Raw genomic sequence first — 18,909 nt, 5'->3', positions numbered from 1 at the left:
CGGATAAAGTTTTCAGTTTCAAATTTCAAATAAAATTGGCTGGTATTTATAGAAAAAATTTCATTAATTTTTGGGTTTTTTTAAAAAAAATTTCCAAATTTTTTTCAGTATTTTATTACAAAAAAATTGGCTGCCGTTGGATTGGAGGAAAAAATCCGATCGGAGAGCCCAGACGAAGCCACATGGCAACAGAAGAAAAAAAATTCAAATGAGTGGGCTGACGCCAGCCTGGCGTCAGCGATGACATTAGCCCAAAACTCGAGCTCGTGCTCGGGCTGAACTCCCCCTCAGACCAGCCCAGGCTCGTAGCCCCCACCTCTTGCCCCGGGCAAGCATGGCCCCCTGGAACTTGTTTTTTCGCGCAGCCCGCCCCCAGCCTCGGGCTTAGGCTGCTCGGTGAAACCGCTCTTAACATAAAAATCCTTACTGGAGAAGCTCCCAATATTTGATTATTATAAGTTAAATACACACATTATTGACGTGCTTCCAGCAATATTTGGAGGAAAATACTTCATTCATTCCCCTATAAGTAGGAACTTACATTCCTGCCAAGTATGACTATGACATGCGTAGTTCTTCTTTTTGTGTTTTGATGAATTATGTTTAACGTGTGTCAAATCATAATTTGCAAGAATAAGGATTATCCATATTTAGAGGAATATGGAGGCAAGCAGTATCCGTATTTAGAGACCATAATCAACAATTAAATCACATGCATACAAATTACCTCTGAAAAACCAGGGGAAGGTAAAAAGAAAAGGGATTTGAGGTTACATTCAGAGGCATTGAAGATTGCGTCATAAGTAACAATGTTCAACTTCACAATATTGTATTTTCTTTTCCTGTTAAGAATGTAATGAGAAAGGAAAAATGGGATTATAAGGAACAGCAAGTAAAACTATTATACATTTACCGCCACTCATTGACACTAATGACCAGAGGGGTGCATTTTTTTACATACAAAAAGACCTCACATACAGATTACAACTATGTGCACCTTCCTCGCAGGAATTAAAAATTAGAGGGAAAGAAAAAAGAATAATCAAATTAATGAACTTCTACTTCCAAAACATCCTAATTAATCCGTGAAATCAATTTGATTATTAAATCCTTGTAACCATTGTTGCGTTTGAATTATCTGTGCCTTCTGGTGGGGGCTTTACATACTTGCCAATTGCTTTCTGGTGAGTCCGCTTCCTTATCCTTTCTATTTTTTCCTTACTCTTCTGCTTCCTCTTCTCTTTCTGCTTATGCCGTAAATTTCTCTCTTTTTCGTATACACCTTGCCAGAAGACCTCACCTGTTGACGGCCACAACCACCGCCTCCTGGGGTGCTCTAAATCTGATTCTTCTGCCAAGTCCTCATCCATGCTCTTTAGGGTGGAGTATGAGAACCATTTGATCCACATATGACCTCTCCGACTCTTGAACCTATGTTGTTCCTGCATCACACCAGTCTCAGGGTGCACATATACCATCCTCCTCGCGCTGTGGTATGCCCAAACATTTACAAGTAACTCAAGAAGCCGTGAGTAGCAATGTTTGTCCTACAATTTGCAAATACACTCAGTAAGTACAACAAAGTAAAGCAATATTTATCAGTAGAAGAAAACTCATAAAAGCCGACGCAAATTACTTTTGACAAACTCAGATAACAGCGTCCACTTGAATGGTGTTCATCATACATTTCTGCATCCAAAGCATCCACAAACATTCTGCACACCGAACAGTTCATATTAACAGTTAAAGAATTCACTTTCTAAGTAGATAAGTAAGAGCATCTCTGTAAAGATGCCCACAAGTGCAAAATCTCCTACCTGGAAAACATTACAAACTCTAGGAAGGACTTCGTTGGCAAAGCCCAGCTATGCATGACAGACCACGTGTCCCCATCCACAGGCATGGGCAGTAAAGATTCTATATTGTACTTTAAGCCATACATCCTTGTAAAAGCCTCCGAAAAAGCAAACCTTCAATTTACCATGTGGAGAGATTAGGTGAAAGATTCTTCAACAGACATTAAGAGGGGGGGGGGGGGGGGGGGAGAGAGAGAGAGAGAGAGAGAGAGAGAGAGACAGAGTTATGAGCAAAATTCATAACAAGAATCAACTAAAGGATCACCAGTCTTACTTGCAGTTTCCCGCATTTATACCATCACAGAATGACCAAAAATCTTGTCTCAGATCATTCCGTGGATCATCATCCATACGCACCCAAAAGTACAGTGCATCCCCATGCCTTCGTGTTTGAATAGCATCTAACAATGCATTTTCAGCTATTCCAGATAAAGATGCCTGTTCCAATCACAATCCCCCATATTAGATATAAAGGATCCTATATAAAAGAAAATGTAGAAAGAGGAAAATAACTCATTGCTTTGTTTAAACATTTTTCCACTCTGTTTCGAATTTGGGGACTGAGCTCTAAGAATACCCACAAAAGTGGAGATACCAGACACAACCATTCAGTCCACTTGGTACAAAGTTCTCTTTTATCCAAACTTTGAGAAGGTTTATTATACAATTTATTTGTTCACTTTTTTTCTTAGGTATTTTATTTTAAAGCAACAGTAGTCATACATCATTTGTAGAGTGCAACAACATTAGGCATTGACATGATGACATGAAGTATCCTAGGATTCCTAGCCGTCATACATATGTGACTGATTACATGCATATGCAATCATCTGTTCGTGCACTGGCTAGTATAGTTTATGCCATCAAGTCAATGCTTCTTGTTATTAATGTACTCTACAAATGTTGCAAGACTATTATTGCTTAAAAAATTTGTTTTGAATCTCGCTATATGGCTAAGACTATTATCATATTGATACTTCTTGTTATTAATTGTTCCCAGAAAAAATTTAAAAAAAACTACAATGGAATCACGTTCTATTAGGTATTATTACTTGATCCATGATTACGGCACTATGAAACCTAGAGTCTTACTGGTTCCCAGGCCAGCTGAAATAGACCAAAATCTGCCTTCCAACATGCCAAGAATATAAAACTGATAATGCCCAATATCCCAACTTCCAACAAGACCCAAGAGGACAAAACAAAGATGCAGAATAAGCACTGGTAGGCGCTCAAAAGTTTGTTGAAATCATGTGTACAAATGTAAGGCAAAATTAATAAACTTCAGGGAGATGTAGAGACAGAGACAGAGAGACAGAGACAGAGAAGACAGAGAAACAGAGATAGAGAGACAGAGACAGAGACAGAGAGACAGAGAGATCCAATACCTTCCTTGCTGTTATTCTCCATGACTGAAACCCTATCCAAGCATTTTTATGTACACGATCAATCCGGTTTGCAATAGCAAAGAAGGCTCCATATTCACCAAGTAGATCTCGATAATAAGGGTTATTAAGAAGTGGAAGACGAGAAGGTGCATCAACATCATCGGTCCTAGGTCTTCGACCTTTAGTGGACTACAAGAATTTATTTTATGCAATAGTCAGAAAGAAATTCAAAGGCGTCTCTATTATATTGACAACAAAGACGAGACAAATAGGAGATTTAAAGCCTCAGCTAACAAGAAAATGGCAACATAGTTTGCGCAGCATACACTTTACTAACATCAATGTTTTGGGCACAACAATTGTATTGCACGTTTGTGCATTTATATCATATAATGTTCAAATAACTCTATAAAATGAATACAATATATGAGATATTACAGAACTCACCAACCCAATTCCCCGATAAAGAGATTTTAGGTGTAAAAAAGGCCAGGTCCCCTCACCAAAGTAAGGTTCATATATACACAATGGTTGGCCTATCCTCTCAAGCTCCCTTTCATCCCTTTCATGCAAATCATTCTTGGACCGATCAATTCTTTTGGCATTTCGATACACTTCCTCCCATGTTCCATGGGATTGATCACTTCTATCCTTTAACTGCACAAGATTTTAAAGTGTGTGTATATATAAATAGACATAGCACCAACAGCAAAAAAAAGTGGCGGCAAACTAGTTGAATCCATATCTAGAAACAAAAAAATTACTGCACACTATAGTCCTTACCATTTCTTCCTCTCTTCTTTTTTTGGAATTCACCATCTGACTGTATTTTTCTTCGGCCCATATACTGTATAGAAATGAATAATTGGTTGCAGTGATAGCATTAAATGTCTGCTGTTGAGTACGATTATACTGCTCCTCGAAGTCATCTAAAAATGTGTGACTTCTCAAATTTCTATCAAGATATGTTAAATTTGATACTGCTTCAAATAAGTGCCATTGCCATTGTTCTTTCAATTTTGGAGGGATTTCTGCAACAGCCCTGGGCGGTGCAACTTCCGATGGGAGCATGAGAACATTTTCAAGAAGCGAAGCATATCCTTCAATAGTTTCCGACACCATCATGCTTTTTGCAGTACCTCTCCCTATTGAGGCAATGTTGCGAGCTAGAGGTGATAACTTTCCTTTCGAAATAACTTGCAAAATGATTTGTGAAAGAACCCTGATATTTTCCTTAGGGAAAAGGTAGCCGTTGACTCTATCATCAACCTATTTGTTATTGCAAATACAGTTAGTAGTCCTCCAATGAAGCAAAGATATACAACAATTTAACAATCCAAAACTAAACAAAAAGGAATTCATGTAGATTCACAATCTTAGTGTTTGAGATGCATAGAAAGCAATCATTGTTACATAGCAACATATTTCATACCCCATATTTCAATCCATTAGATTCTATGACCTAGATTCAACAGTTTCCAGATAATATTAGCCACTTAACACCAAGATGTATGACCATTAAAATTAGCATCCATTCTAACAGGACCTTTTCTTAAGGGTCTGAAAGTCCATTGATGGGGAGAATGCTCACTCAATGGAGAAATCAAATTGTACCAATCTTTTCACATAACAGGAACTTAGCCCCTTTTTTAGTTTTGTATGCCAGATAGGGGACAAAATTTTCTGAGGTTTTAATACTGGCATGAGCAATTGTATCAATGTGTCCAAGAAATAAGAAATAATCATGAGGAGGTTAAAATAGTTAAGTGGAAAAAGATATATAGAGGAATTTATGAGGAGCACAAAGATAACCAGTGAAAAAGGATTGTTGCTGACCATCCCAAGCACTTCTTGCTGATTATGACTTTCAGTTAAACTTAGAACTCAAGGATATGAATGCTTAGTCATAAAATTTTCGTTGATATAAAAACCTTAAACTTAGAACTCAAGGATTATGACTTTTATCAGACATATAGGCGTGTGGTCAAGTAAGCAACATAAAAAACCATACATATTTCCTGATCATGGAGAGATCTGGGGCAACAATTGGTTTCCCAAGGCACATGGCCTTGATTAAAATGTCTGGAAATGATTGCTCTTCAAGGAAGGATCCATATATCACAACATCAGATATGCTTAGGACGCTGTCTGCAGCCATATCAACAGCTACATGCTTCACAATGCCACTTGGGTACTTCAAGTTGTAAGCAATGGCCTAAGAATAGATCAACCAATAAGAACCATAAAATCATGTATCCTCAAACTTCCTATCAAAAAAATAATAAATGCATAAATCTTTCCCAAACAAATTGAACCAGTCTGCAGATACACACCTCAACAACGGAACTATAGTTACTTGTTGAGTCTCCACTCAAAACAATAATTTTGAGATGAGAATAAGAATTATTATCCAACGGGAAGTCCTCAAGAAGCGGTAATACAGCCCGTAGAACAATGGAATGCTCCAACCACAAGCCCCTGTACAAAAATTGGCTTCCCACAATTGTAATTACAACATCTTCAGACCCATAACCCATCTTAGCAAGCAGATGATTTTTGTCTAACACCATAATGGAATCTGCCTTGCAGGCTTCAGCAGGAGAACCCGGAATAACAAAAAAGTTTCCAGCATCAAATACTGAGTAAGCCATCTGTGCAAGTAAAGAAACCATTCAAACTTCTAGTTAGTACAATTTAACACCAATGATAGTATGACTACTAAGTCAGAAACACAATTGTCTGACACTACTAAAAATATGATTTTTCTATTGATATTGTTGGTTTTATTGGATGATGATCACCACTCAACATTCAGGTGTCCCAGGGGACTGAGCCCAAATGCTCTAAATAAGGGCCAGCAATGGCCACTCAGATGTCCAGATGAACCATGGATTAGTATAGGCATAGTAAATCACCCTTTTAACTCCTGATAGAATGATAAATATGTTCAAAGTGCTATAAAATCAAACTTTGTCTGAATCTTACCGGCAGGAAATAATTTGGGAAGACAACAACAGTAGATCGGCTGAAGAGTCTTTTCCAATCATTAAAGAGTTCAATCTGCCTATTTGAAGAGTATTTTCTTGATCGAGTAGCAAGCGCTTGTTCATGGATGGTCCATAGTATAGGTAAAGACTTGAAAGGTTCCTGCACAAAACTGTAACAAGTAAAATCATTCACCTTGGCTGATAGAGAAGTTGCTGATGGGAAAAACACCAAAGCATCACCTACATTTGAGAAATATACATGAAAAGCAAACTGCAGACCACAGAAAGTGTATTGCAGCTTTTTTATATTAAGAAAATTCAACAAATCATTACAGAAATTTACCCATAAAAGGAAAAAGAAGAAGATAGAAATGAACAGCTGTTGCATAGTTAGGAAATCCCATCCACTGACAAAAGGAATAAAGAGTTTTCATAATGACAATATACAGATACACAAGTTTGCACAATATTGTTGATGATCACAGGATGTTCATAGAAAACCACAACAGTATCACGAGAAGAAATCTAACAGCTTCTCTATAAATTATATTCTTGCCCTGTGAAATTTCTCAATCGTATACATATTTTCCAAAAGCTTTTCTGATATCAAGGAGTAATGTATCTCTACAACCTTCTCTTGCAATCTCGACATGCAATTGCACTCCTAACAAAGGCCAAATATAATTTTCCTGAACCTGGGAGGTTTCACACCCATGGGCCTAAACCTAGTGCATTTTGAGATCCTTTTTTAAGTAAATAGCTATTAAGAAAGACCTTTCTATGGCAGCCTCACTAGTGCAGTTTAGAGGAGATCCTCATGCCACTAAATACATCTCTTATGTTCTTGCACTAAAGCGTATCTTCAAAATTCAGACATATATATATATGGGGAGAGAGAGAGAGAGAGAGAGGGAGAGAGAGAGAGAGAGAGAGAGAGAGAAAGTAGAGGAAAGTAAAGCAACAAGTTCAAGTGACAGCAATAATTAGGAAGTATCATAATTTTTTATGTAATTAAATGATATATCGTACCAAGAAAAGATGCCCTTTGCTTCAAGAGAGTTCACAAGTATGCCATCATAACTACAAGATACATATATGTAGATCAGATTCAACCACCATTTAATGGATCCAAAATACTGAACCATGCTAATTAATATTGACTTGTTGAGCAACAAGTTGAAAAAAAATAATAATAATAAAAAAAACCAATCCCTATAACATCCACTGTCACAAGTCACATAATTTCCCAGGAAATTAAAGTGATATTACATTTCTCTCAACAATTCAAATAACCATGGCAAATTGGTAATTCATTCGAAACATTTGAATCATGGTGTGACTGGATTTGGTCCCAATACAGCAAATGAAATAATAAGGCTTACTAAACTTCAAAAGTAAATAGCATTAAGGATCCTGCATACAAACAATTAAACTTGATAATATTTAGAAGATGAAAAAGGGCTCATGAAAAGAAACGAAGCTCAATTGTAGCATTATTTCATTGATTCTCCAAATGAGGTCAACCAAACAAAACATTTGTGTGAGCAGAAACAAGAGGACATTCAATATTGTTGCATTGAAAACAAAATTAGCATGAAAGGCATACTTTAGCCAGTCTATATTGAGCTCTGACTGGTCATAGGTTTGGATAATGGTGACTGGAACTCCTAAACTTCTCCAAACATCATGCACAGGACCATCTTCAAGTGAATAAACCTGCAATTATAAACCACATGACACAAAACACCATCATATATATCTCATGCAATGATGCATAAAAAATCCTGCCAGTAAATCTATGCTTAACACAGAATTGAATGTAAATACTTATAGCTAAAAAGACTACTTGTAATCCATAAGACCTGCATGTCCCTGTTGACAAACTAATAAAGGAAGGAATAAAAGCAGTACTGCAACCATTAGCATATGAAAACATATAACCGTATGAAGCTATCGCTAAATTTGAAGTTACATTTTTCAAAAGTATGGAAGTCAAATTACCGAAAATGCATATCCAATCTCCTGCAAAGCAGCTGCAACAGTCACCATCAATAACTGTTGTGAAGCAACCGACAGATCTGCAAAAACCTTCCAAGTAAAAGAACGAAAGCAGAAGGGCAACACAGAAAAACAAATCAGTGAAGATACAGAGTAAGCACTCGGTCATATAGAAACCAATAAGTCAACAAAGCTTCAAATGTAATGCATTACAAGTGCAAGTAGCCAAACCAAAACGCAATATCTGAAAAGCAATAAACGAGGGAAAAAAGTTTGGCAAAAATTGAAAACTCACCAGTGCAAGCTGAGGTTTTCTGTACCCAAAATGCTGCCGTGTCCTATTCATAGCAGAAGTCAAACTAGCCTCTCTAGCTTCCTTCTGAAATTTCTCCAAAAGCTTTGAAGGCTCAAATCTTATGTCCTCCCCAAAATCCAGCAAACCCAACTCCTTCAAAAACCTCAAATCTTCTGAATTCAATTCCACATTTTTCATTAAAACCCTTGACTTTTCAACCACCGAACCAGGCAAGAACATTTGGAAAAGAACCACAAAGAATAGAAACACAGCCACAGTGCAAATCCATTGGAGGTAATCTAGCTTCTTGATGAGCAGAAACCTTGAAAACTTCGATCTGGGTCTCTGTAAAAATGGGTGCCTTTCAGTTCTACCAGTTGATGAAGACCGAAGAAGAGGGTCTCTCTTCAATGGAACCCCACTTTCCAAAGAACCCATTTTAGCTAGCTTCCCATCAATTTACAATGAAAAAGTTTCAAACTTCACACGATCACATAAAAATCAAAGCTTATTTCTAAAAGAATCAGATCAAAGATCAAAAACCCACAAAGTTACAGTCTCACAGACACACTTCTTAAAGGGTGTGGGTTTTGGAGATAGCGTTTTGCAAAGGATGCTTGTGAAGTTAGTAAAAGAGAGGTCAGAGATTGATTGGGCTGTAGCAGTGAAGGTGAGAAGTTGGTGTTTGATATTGACGTGGACTTTGAAAGCGATTTTTTAAGGTTTAACGAAATATTTGGAGAAGAAAAAATTGGATTTTTTGTGATCTAAGAAAAAAGAATAATAACAGGAGACGACAAGATGATTGCTTGCTTTGCCTGTGAGCTATAAACTCGGGCCAAAATCCAAACTCATTAATTGTCTGTCTGTACGTTCCTTTTTTTTCATATGTCCAAAATTACGAAATACTTCACCCCCTAAGTCTATGTCCTAAGAATTTCTCATCAAAATTTTTTTTTATATATAAATAAATAAAAAGATGTCCTCAGAACTTTACCCTTTTTTCTTTATAATGGTCCCAATTTATTATTGAACCATTTTGGCGTGGCAATTGCACCAAAGGTTATTGTATATTTTCTTTTCCAGGAGAAAATATCTTGACAAGCTGTCTTACATTACATGAATGCATCATACATGAGAGCGGCAATTAGGAATTTTCCCCTTTGAAATCGAGTTTATTTTATGAGCATTTTACGTTACCACTTCACACAATCTCAAGTATTGTTTTTGGCTTGGATTTTCTCAATAATTGTGTTTTATAAACTAATAGTTTATACTAGTGGCTGAAATTAAGATCATTCAGAGCTTAATTTCCTAATACTTAAAAGGGTAGCTTTAAGCTTTTGCATTTTTTTTTTTATTTGAATAAAGCTTTTGCACTTTGGCAGATTTTGATGGACAGTTTGTGTAGTTTCTCTTTAAAATTGATTTACCAATTGAATAGGAGGTGAACTGAAGATACATACAGTAACGCAAGCAATTGGAGGCATTTTACAAGTGATCTGCTTTGATTTCTTAGGAAGTTTCATAACTATGTTTATGAATCCTGATTCTATTGTTTCACGTGAAATTCTATAATATTCAGTTTTTTCAGTCTCCGAGCGAGTGCCTCATTATATTTGAGACAGTTACTCAAGCGCCTATGCAATCGGCTCTCATACATCAACGTAATGAACCCACGCTTGCATTAATGGCTTGAAAGCAAAACAGATGGGAGTCACCCATGCCCACGGAGACTGCCGCTAACATAATTCATGTAAATTATTCTAGTGTTTATTAAGTGCTTTACGTGTGCATCTCCCTTGTCACGTCTCTAGTTCAATGCTTAATTGACTAATTTGACTCAGCTTTGACTATCAGCAAAACAAAACGCAACTCCTCTTTTTCCTTCGTTTGGAAAGGAATCAAAAGATGTCCCCCTCTTTGCTGCTTCCTTTTTGTTCCTTATTCTCTTTGGCTATATGCCGTGCGGCTTAGAGAATTTATACCAGTATGAAAGTGTTTAGTTTATATCATTATCCAAAAATTCACAGCAATAATAACATCCCAGATGAATAAATTCTCATCTTTATGTTTATCCAAAATGCTTTTATATATAGCCCTTAAAAAAGAATGTAATAAATATCTGGAATATTTGAAAAATATTAAACTAATGGGAAGTTACACCACAGAAAAGGATTGTGAACAAAAAATGAATTTCAACAAAAAAAAAACTAAGTCAAAAATATGCGCAAAGGGGCACAAGGCATCAATTTATGTTGTATAACCAGTAGACCTCGTTGTATAGGCTATCTGAAGTCCCCTGCCAAACATCAACATGTGAATGAAACATCCTGCCTCATTCTGGATCCATATTCATTGCTTTGAACAAACCATCAGTACAGAACAATAGTCGGCCGATAACACCAGATTCCCTTTCATAGTCAGTTACAAAAACCATCATGCAGGAACGCCAGACAAATTGGTAGGAAGCATTTCCTGCAGGCTTCGATAGAGCTGAGCTTCTATGTTAATAAATATGAATGACATCTTTCAATCTCATATTCTCCCAAGAGGGGACTCGAGGGCATGATCATCGACCAACCAGAGACCATAATCATGGAAGCGCTTTATCTTCTTCTCAAAACCCAAGATATAATTGTTGTGGATTATAACATGCATCCCTTTAGTTTCCTGCACCCAAGTCTTGTTCTTGAAGTATAACCCTCCAGTTGGGAATGCTGCCTGCGGCAGTAGGTAGAGATCCACCTGCAGAAAATTAAAAACATAATCACTCAAAGGATCTAAAGAATTTGTGAAAATGTGAAATAATCAACTGTTTGTCGCACATATGGGGCCTAAAATTATTGTACCAGTTGTTGGGGACTATCGAGAAAAACTTTTAAAGTGAACATACCTTGTTAGCAAGTTTGTCTAGTGCCCAGTTAAAAGCAGGCTGATCATTGGCCTTCTTTGCTCTGGACCACGGTTGATCTTTCATTTCCTCAATCCACTTCTTCATAACTAATTTTGCTCCACTGGTTGGACGTAGAAAAATCATACAGCTGCATATATAAGTGCGCCCTTTCTTCCCTGGAGGCGGCAGATCATGAGAGTGGTACAGAGGTTTGACCTGGTCACCAAAATAGAAGAAAGATATTACTTGCAAAATATAACAAAGTGCAAGTATCTCTGCAGTAATAGATATCACCACATATCCAGCTATCCACTCAATACCTAAAACATTACATCCATCAAAGAATGCACAAACAATCAAGATTGCTGAACATATCTGATGACTGATGAACATGAAATTTTAGACAACACATGTTTAGCATCTGTTTAAAATTTAACACATGTCCACAGCTAAAACCAATACAAGTGTACTTACTGCAGTCATATCATCTGTGAAGTACACATCATGTTTCCCTTTCAAATAGGGAAAAGGATCAGCCAACCAGACCATATCAACATCATTGTACATAACGTTGTATCCAAGCTCCAAAATGTGCAACAGGTGGCGTGGCCTTCGGGAAGTAAAGTTGAAGAATCCCTACACTAGGAAACCAATCAAGATCACTTTTGAAAGGAAAAAATCAACAATTCATAAGGTCAAACAGTTCCAATAATCATATACAGGTCCACAGGAGACAAAGATAAACGCCAAGAGAAGCACTGGAATTAAAATTAAAAATAAAAAATGGAAGGGGGGGAACAATATGCTGGAGGCAAAACCTGAGAATTAAATTATTTTTCATTTTAGTTGCAAGAACTTAAGCAGAAGTTGTTAGGTAAGTGTGGGAAGCAAAAAGAAGATCATTGAAATTTGCACATCAAATTCCATCCTCACTGTGCCAATGCTGTGACAGGAAGAATTCATTGGCGTTTCACACCTTATATGCAGGAAATGGCAATGGTGCATAAGTGCATTAGTGTTACTTGTATGAGGTCTTCCACAAGTACGATTATTGTTGTGCTTAAAATCAACCAACCAATTTACAAGTGGAAAATACAAAGTCTACTTATCAAGTAATTCAAGGAACCAACTTTATCAACACCATAATAATCTCAAACTTCAAAATACAACTACAAATTAAGCCAAACCCAGAAGTTAGAATCAGCAATTATACCTGAGAACCAAACTTATGTGCAGTTTGAGAATCAAGTGCAGGCGGGACAAGCACTGCGTGGCCCGGCCACCGCTCATTCACCTTATAAAGCGTAGCATAATCTTCAGCAATCACAAGCACCTTGTCCTGGTGCTTTTGCCTGGTAATGCTTATCAACCAATTGTTCAGAAAAGGCAGGTAAGGCTGGCTCACAGCACAAACAATCACAGTCCCATTTTGGGCCACGAAGGAAACAGCTTGAGCCAATGTGTAGTCCCGCCACTTTGAGATTGAGGGCTTGGTGACTGAGAATAGGCTCTCTCGCATGCCCACCCAGGGAAAGAAGACCCCCATGACCACCATGAGTGAGAGAAGGACTAGAAGCGCTGTAGGGCTGAAGATCGAATACGATTTTTGAGAATTTGACGACGAGCGCGGGGATATTGGGTATGGATCTGAAAGTGGATTGTGAATTGGTCTTTGGTACAAGAACGACGACATTGTTTCAGAGATTAAAGGAGCAAAATTGAAACAAAGAAGAGCAGTATAAGTTGAGATCAAATGGTTCAATCTAATATATGGCTAAAAATCTCTGAAGGGTTTCTTGGAAATTGTTGAAATTCAAAGGGAAACAATATCAAAATGGGATCATTAATGCAGAAGCTCTGTTTTATACATATAAAGATGAAAACTTTCAATAGATTTTGCAATTTGGAATTGAAAATAGTATCTTTGGGTGCGAGTTTGAAGAGGAAGGTAACTCGTAATATGAGATTATTGTTGAAAAACTGAAGATGTCGGGAGGTCAAAATTAACAAGGGTGCTGAGAGTGTTTCACAGTCAGTGTGGGGCGGCTTAGCAGAACACGGTTCACAGGCTAGACTAGAGGAAGGATTTTGCTTTTTGAAGTCGTTTTGGATTTACAAGTATAACATTTTGGATCTGTCGGTGTTTTTTCATCAAACGACAAGTCGTCTTATGTTAACGTCACCAAGTTAGCCAGGTAGAGGAAGAAGCTCATACGTCATGTCGATAAATGCGAAGCAGCAGCAGAAGCAGAACTACTAACCCAGTTTACATTTTCCACGTTTTTTTTTCTCGCATGTGTGATTTGTGTTATGCAGATAAATACACGTATTTACATTAACGAGGAACATGTCATTTGAATTTTGGTGATAAATTTTCATCATCACCAAAAGCAAATAAAATTTACAGCCATATAGTTTTCGAGTGCTTTGGGGAGTAAGTAAAGAAACACAAGAAGGTGACACTGTCAATAATCATATACACATCTTTAAAAAATTCGAATAAAAGAAGTGAACAATACTGCAACACATTTTTACACATAGGTACGCCCGAAAACTGGTAACGGACGGATGAAGACGGATCAACATCGAAATTCGGTAATGTACTAGAAACTAATGTAACCAATGATCATTCATCAGGTGCAACATTCTACAAATAGACATTCCCAGACTACTTCATTAACAGGACTTACGACACAATTTGCTCATTATTAAGCAGCCAAAGTGAGAGGCTTCGAGTGGGAAAAATAATTTTGATTTCAAGCAATTGATAAACTAATGGCCAAGGGAAAAGCTCGAAATCAAAATGCAAAGGAAGGATTTACAGGCAAATTGACCCACAAGACGTGAGATGTTCAGGTAGTGGCATCTTTAACTTGAATGAGGTCTCACGAGACAGACCCAGTCTTCAGCTTCATGGTTTTCTGTTTGGCAAAGAAAGCTGATAGCACACTTTTGCTGCGAACAGGGACACGCACAATCTGACGCCGGTTTGGGTTATCAAATGACCTGAACGCCGTCATTGGTCTCTGACCATCCACCGCTTCCTGCAAGGAAAAAGAACTTCAAATCAGCTTTCAAATTTTCCTCATCTTTTAATACTGGGATGAGAACTTGGAGGACAGCGTAGTGTACCCTGTGTCCAGCTCCCAATGTTTGCATGGCCCCACCAGAAGCAGGAACTCCACTTGGCAGCTGAAGGTGAGTTGCCGAGGATTTTGTAGGATTACTCCCTTCATTTTCTACATTCATATTAGCTGAAGTATAAGGAACTTCTCTAGTAAAACTATCTATTTACAGCTCATTGAAACATGACAAGGTGATCTGATTATGTAACTTTCCACTTCTACATACCTAAAAGATGGAAAATTCCAGAAGTGTTTACAGAAATTTTTGTGTCTCCAGCGCTGCACAAGGGAAATGCAAAAATATTTGCACTTTTTTAGAAATATCAGGAGCAAGAGATATATCAAGAGAAAACAAATTATTCCTAGTCCCACAGAAACCAAATGCAAGATTCTTGTTTCAATGAGGAATTACCTAGTCATAGCCTGTGGAGTCCCCTTCAAGGTTGACTTCGTTTCTGAAGCTAAATGCCAGGAAAGAGTTTTTGATGATGCAGCAGCACCTAAATGTAACACATTGTGGAAACACCGGACTCATTATTCGTGCACAAAAAGAAAATGTAAAATCCAATGTTAAGCTGGCCCAGCTAAAACTGGACTTAGAAAGCAAAACATCCAACGGAAAGTGACATACTTGAAGATTGAAGATGCGCTCTTGCTTGATAAGGATGTTGTCTAGTATCAGTCTGTACATGTGGACTAAAATGTACCTTCTTATTGACAGAATCTAGCCAGGACAGAAAAGGAAATAAATGTAAAAAACTCATCTCAAAAATGGCAATAATAAGTTGATAATATTTGGTCTTACTTGGTAAAATGTAGTGCTTGTGATGTCTCGGAATAAATGACAACAGCTGCTGTTGCCTCGACCCTTCTTTATCCATGTATGTTTTGCATGTAAGAAGTTTCTAGATTAAGAAATAAAGTTCGTTAAGCTAAGCTCTATCTATTTGATACCCTTTCTATTCTAACATTAGATAAATGTGAAAACTCACCTGATTTAGGCAAGTAACTGTCAGATCCATGGTTGAGACATCTAAGGTTTGCTGGTCAAGAAGGTCAGTTAATTTGTAAGCCACAGTGCCAAGGTGATCGACAGCATTAACAAGGGCCCGCACAGCATAATCTTTCAGGTTATCCAGTACCCTAATACATAATTTTAAAATCAATTTCAGCAAGCGAAGGAGCATAGAACATCATGGTATAACTGAATCAGACAAGCCATGGTTAAAGCATCCAGATATGTGGGACATGTTACAGCATCATGTTTCTTCTCACAACTTGATCAATGAAACTAAATCTCTTTATATGCATAAAAAAAGAACCATATCTTGTGAAAACAAAGATCCTTACATTTGCTTCTGCTCACTATGAAGATAAGACTTTTCACAATATTCTGCAGCAGAATAAAGCTGAGGCCTTAAGTTCTTGAGTTCCTGAAATAAACATACTATGAGGATATATACCCAAAAAAAACATAGCATTGAGGATCCAACCATTATAAAAATGAAACATTTTCCTCTTCAAACAGCATAACCACATCAATTCAATGGATGTTATTAAGAGAGACACTAGGAACAACAAAAGGCTTCAAGCTACACCTATTGCACCAAATAACCCAATACAGCTAGTAGTGGCAATTCAGAAAATTCAAGAAAATACACGATATATTTTAAGAAAGAAACATTATGATTTCAGTCATCCAGCAACCTTCATTCAATTTCTAACATAACAAAACCTAATGCCAAATTAATGCATATGATTTCAATCATTACTAATATATAAAATTATAAAATAAAAATAAAAGGAAAAATAATTGCCAATAGAACAGTAGATACCATAAAGAACCTCAACTGTCTTAACAAGCACAATGCATTGACAAACTGAACAATCATTCATTGCCAATAATTATTCTAGGCAACACAAAAACATCAATAGATTCAAGCTAAATCTGTTTAAACCAAAGCTCGGTGTAAATTACGCAGACAGAGTAAGAAGTTTTTGGATCTCAAACTCTCATTAAGCAAGACACCAATAGCCCCACAAATTGAAGGATCCTAGCAGAGCTCAATTAAGAACAAAAACACTGAGTAGCGAAATTCAATCAAGCAATCCATAAATGCACCGCGCACCACAAACAAACCAATCAACCAAAAATGAAATGATTTCAGATCTACAAGTGTGAGAAGAAAAACCTGTAAGGCCTTGACGAAGCTCTTGCTACGCTCCATGGAGACCTCGTCGAAGGTCATCGCCGGGTTGAACGACCCGGACTGCTCCAACTCCATTTCTAACCAGACCAATTCCAACGATCAATTACCACAAATTTGTACAAAGACAATACAATTAAATATGTAATTACAGCTGCGGTTAGATTTGGGGGTTAGGTTTTGGTGAGAGTGGGAAGAGAGTGTGGTGGAAGCAACACCGAGAGGTGGGTTTTTTAATTTTATTGATTTTATTTTTTTGAGTTAAATGCAAGTGAAAATGACAGTGTATTTAGTGCGAGGCGCGACCGGTGGCGCACATGTACGGGGGTAGTTGATGGATCATGGATGGATGGTGGTTCGGAAAATTTAAATAACGGCAAGGATTTTGTCGCTTTCAGAGGTGGGTTTATGAGCTTGATATTCTTTCTTTCTTTCTTTCTTTTTTTCTTGGCTAATAAATATCAACGAAATCAAAAGGTATTTGAGCAATTCATCTATATATCATCTATTATATCTAATCGCTTAAACCACAGGAGTCCAAGAGATTGTGGTCACCCACCGTTGGATATTAATCTAATGGTTCAAAAAAGTTTCTTAAAAGGAGTTCAAGATTGAGTGAACCGTTGAATTTACATTCAACGGTGAGTGACCACAAATTTCTTGGACTCCTGTGGTCCAAGAGATCGAGACTGCTATATATAAATCAAAAGGCAGAGAATAGTAAAACATTTAAAATACCAAAAAATATCATTGATTAATGCAAATATTAAGAATTAAAATTATTAATTAAATGAAGATAATATGATAAATTCACACTTTTTTCTTTTTTTAATTCTAAAATAAATTTTAAATTTTTTTTTTAAAAAAAAGAAGCCTTTCGCAGGTGTAAAAGCGCGTGCGGAGAGGGTAGTTGATTTTTAGTAGTAAACTAACCCCTTGGGTAGTTATCTTCCAATTGGTTTTATTTTTTATTTTTATTTTATTTTTAGAATTAAGAAAAGATAATATGGGTAGTTATCTTCTATAAAAGTAGGACATATTATTTGATTTTGTTTTTAATTTTAATTTTTTTTAAATATGAAAAAAATTGAATTTATCATATTATCCTCATTTAATTAATAGTTTCAATTCTTAATATTTGAATTAACCAAAGGTATTTTCTGGTATTTTGAATGTTTCACCATTCTATGTCTTTTGCTTTAAATATATAGATTTTGAGTAAAAACAATATATATGAAAAAGTTAAATAATTCATTATACTTTATTACTAATTAGGGATAAGAGGAACGTCCCCCTGCTCGTGTGATCACATGCATCAATAGTGTCTATTAACGGTGTAATTCATTTATATATAGTATAAAAAGCATGGAATGATAAAACATTCAAAATACCAAAAATTACTTTTGGTTCATTATTTCATATTGAAACTTTTCATTTAATAAGGATAATATAGTAAATTAACATGTTTTCATATTAAAATTTAAAATAAAAACCAAAATATGAAAATGAAGTGAAGTCCTATTTTTATTTTTAGGGGACACAAATGCAAATGCAATTTTGGTTCATGATCTCATGTTGTGCGGATTTCCCAACGTGTGCAAAAGATAACACTTGATGGAGGATCTAGCCAACATAAAATGTCAACGTGGTAGCAATCATGGTTTGCACTCACTCGGCCATCATCATATAGCAATGATCGAAATAATTGAGATCCTAGGCACAACTAAAGAGAACTTTCCGTCCAAAATTTTTGCTTAATGATGCCCTGAATGTCCCCTCCAGCATCAAACGGCAATGCATGCAAGGTTTGCATGATTGCATCCCTGAACAGTATATAAAAAATAAAAAACAAAAACTCTTATAAGCGACTAATCTTAACACAATCCTATTACATAATATATTCCGTCATAAAACAAAACAAGGCCAGCCTCACCTAAACAAATGGTAAAAGGCAGCTGGCTCTTCTTCTAGAGAGCCAATATTACTTTGAGAATAAATTAAAGTCATGGGGTTGCATGTTAGAAAAAGCCATAATCCAGCTCATGGGGATGTCTCTCTTAAGCTTTAGAGCATGCAAAATTTTGGGGGTCAACCCTCAGAAAATTTACCTAATTTTCTCATATCACACTTTCACACCCACTGCCATGTGATATGAAC

At 36.6% G+C, this 18,909-nt stretch overlaps 3 protein-coding genes across 5 annotated transcripts; all 3 read right to left on the bottom strand.

The window, feature by feature from the left end:
- LOC18786949 lies at positions 793-9,251 on the bottom strand. Of its 3 annotated transcripts, none has more exons than XM_007220223.2 (14): positions 8,525-9,250; positions 8,233-8,319; positions 7,838-7,947; positions 7,261-7,311; positions 6,230-6,401; positions 5,578-5,895; positions 5,256-5,459; positions 4,028-4,513; positions 3,692-3,901; positions 3,245-3,433; positions 2,131-2,294; positions 1,818-1,970; positions 1,637-1,715; positions 793-1,547 (listed from the first exon to the last, which is right to left on the bottom strand). In XM_007220223.2, the coding sequence occupies exons 1-14, from the start codon at positions 8,960-8,962 to the stop codon at positions 1,104-1,106; spliced, it is 3,105 nt and encodes a 1,034-aa protein (XP_007220285.1). In that variant the 5' UTR covers positions 8,963-9,250; the 3' UTR covers positions 793-1,103. The 3 variants fall into 3 exon arrangements, with proteins under 3 accessions (XP_007220285.1, XP_020413106.1, XP_020413105.1); XM_020557517.1 differs by having other exon boundaries at positions 8,233-8,309; positions 8,525-8,599; XM_020557516.1 differs by lacking the exon at positions 7,261-7,311 and having other exon boundaries at positions 8,525-9,251.
- LOC18785287 (UDP-D-xylose:L-fucose alpha-1,3-D-xylosyltransferase MGP4) lies at positions 10,577-13,532 on the bottom strand. Its single transcript, XM_007220344.2, has 4 exons — positions 12,634-13,532; positions 11,895-12,056; positions 11,421-11,636; positions 10,577-11,272 (listed from the first exon to the last, which is right to left on the bottom strand). The coding sequence occupies exons 1-4, from the start codon at positions 13,111-13,113 to the stop codon at positions 11,063-11,065; spliced, it is 1,068 nt and encodes a 355-aa protein (XP_007220406.1). The 5' UTR covers positions 13,114-13,532; the 3' UTR covers positions 10,577-11,062.
- LOC18787540 (protein ABIL1) lies at positions 13,878-17,252 on the bottom strand. The gene is made up of 9 exons (XM_007218663.2): positions 16,738-17,252; positions 15,896-15,978; positions 15,538-15,688; positions 15,351-15,450; positions 15,177-15,269; positions 14,958-15,045; positions 14,772-14,824; positions 14,553-14,659; positions 13,878-14,464 (listed from the first exon to the last, which is right to left on the bottom strand). The coding sequence occupies exons 1-9, from the start codon at positions 16,828-16,830 to the stop codon at positions 14,306-14,308; spliced, it is 927 nt and encodes a 308-aa protein (XP_007218725.1). The 5' UTR covers positions 16,831-17,252; the 3' UTR covers positions 13,878-14,305.

Source organism: Prunus persica, chromosome G2, assembly GCF_000346465.2.
Source record: "Prunus persica cultivar Lovell chromosome G2, Prunus_persica_NCBIv2, whole genome shotgun sequence".
NCBI classification, from domain to species: domain Eukaryota; kingdom Viridiplantae; phylum Streptophyta; class Magnoliopsida; order Rosales; family Rosaceae; genus Prunus; species Prunus persica.
The sequence above is the reverse complement of the archived record's forward strand: the minus strand, read 5'-3'. Positions and strand labels throughout refer to the sequence as shown.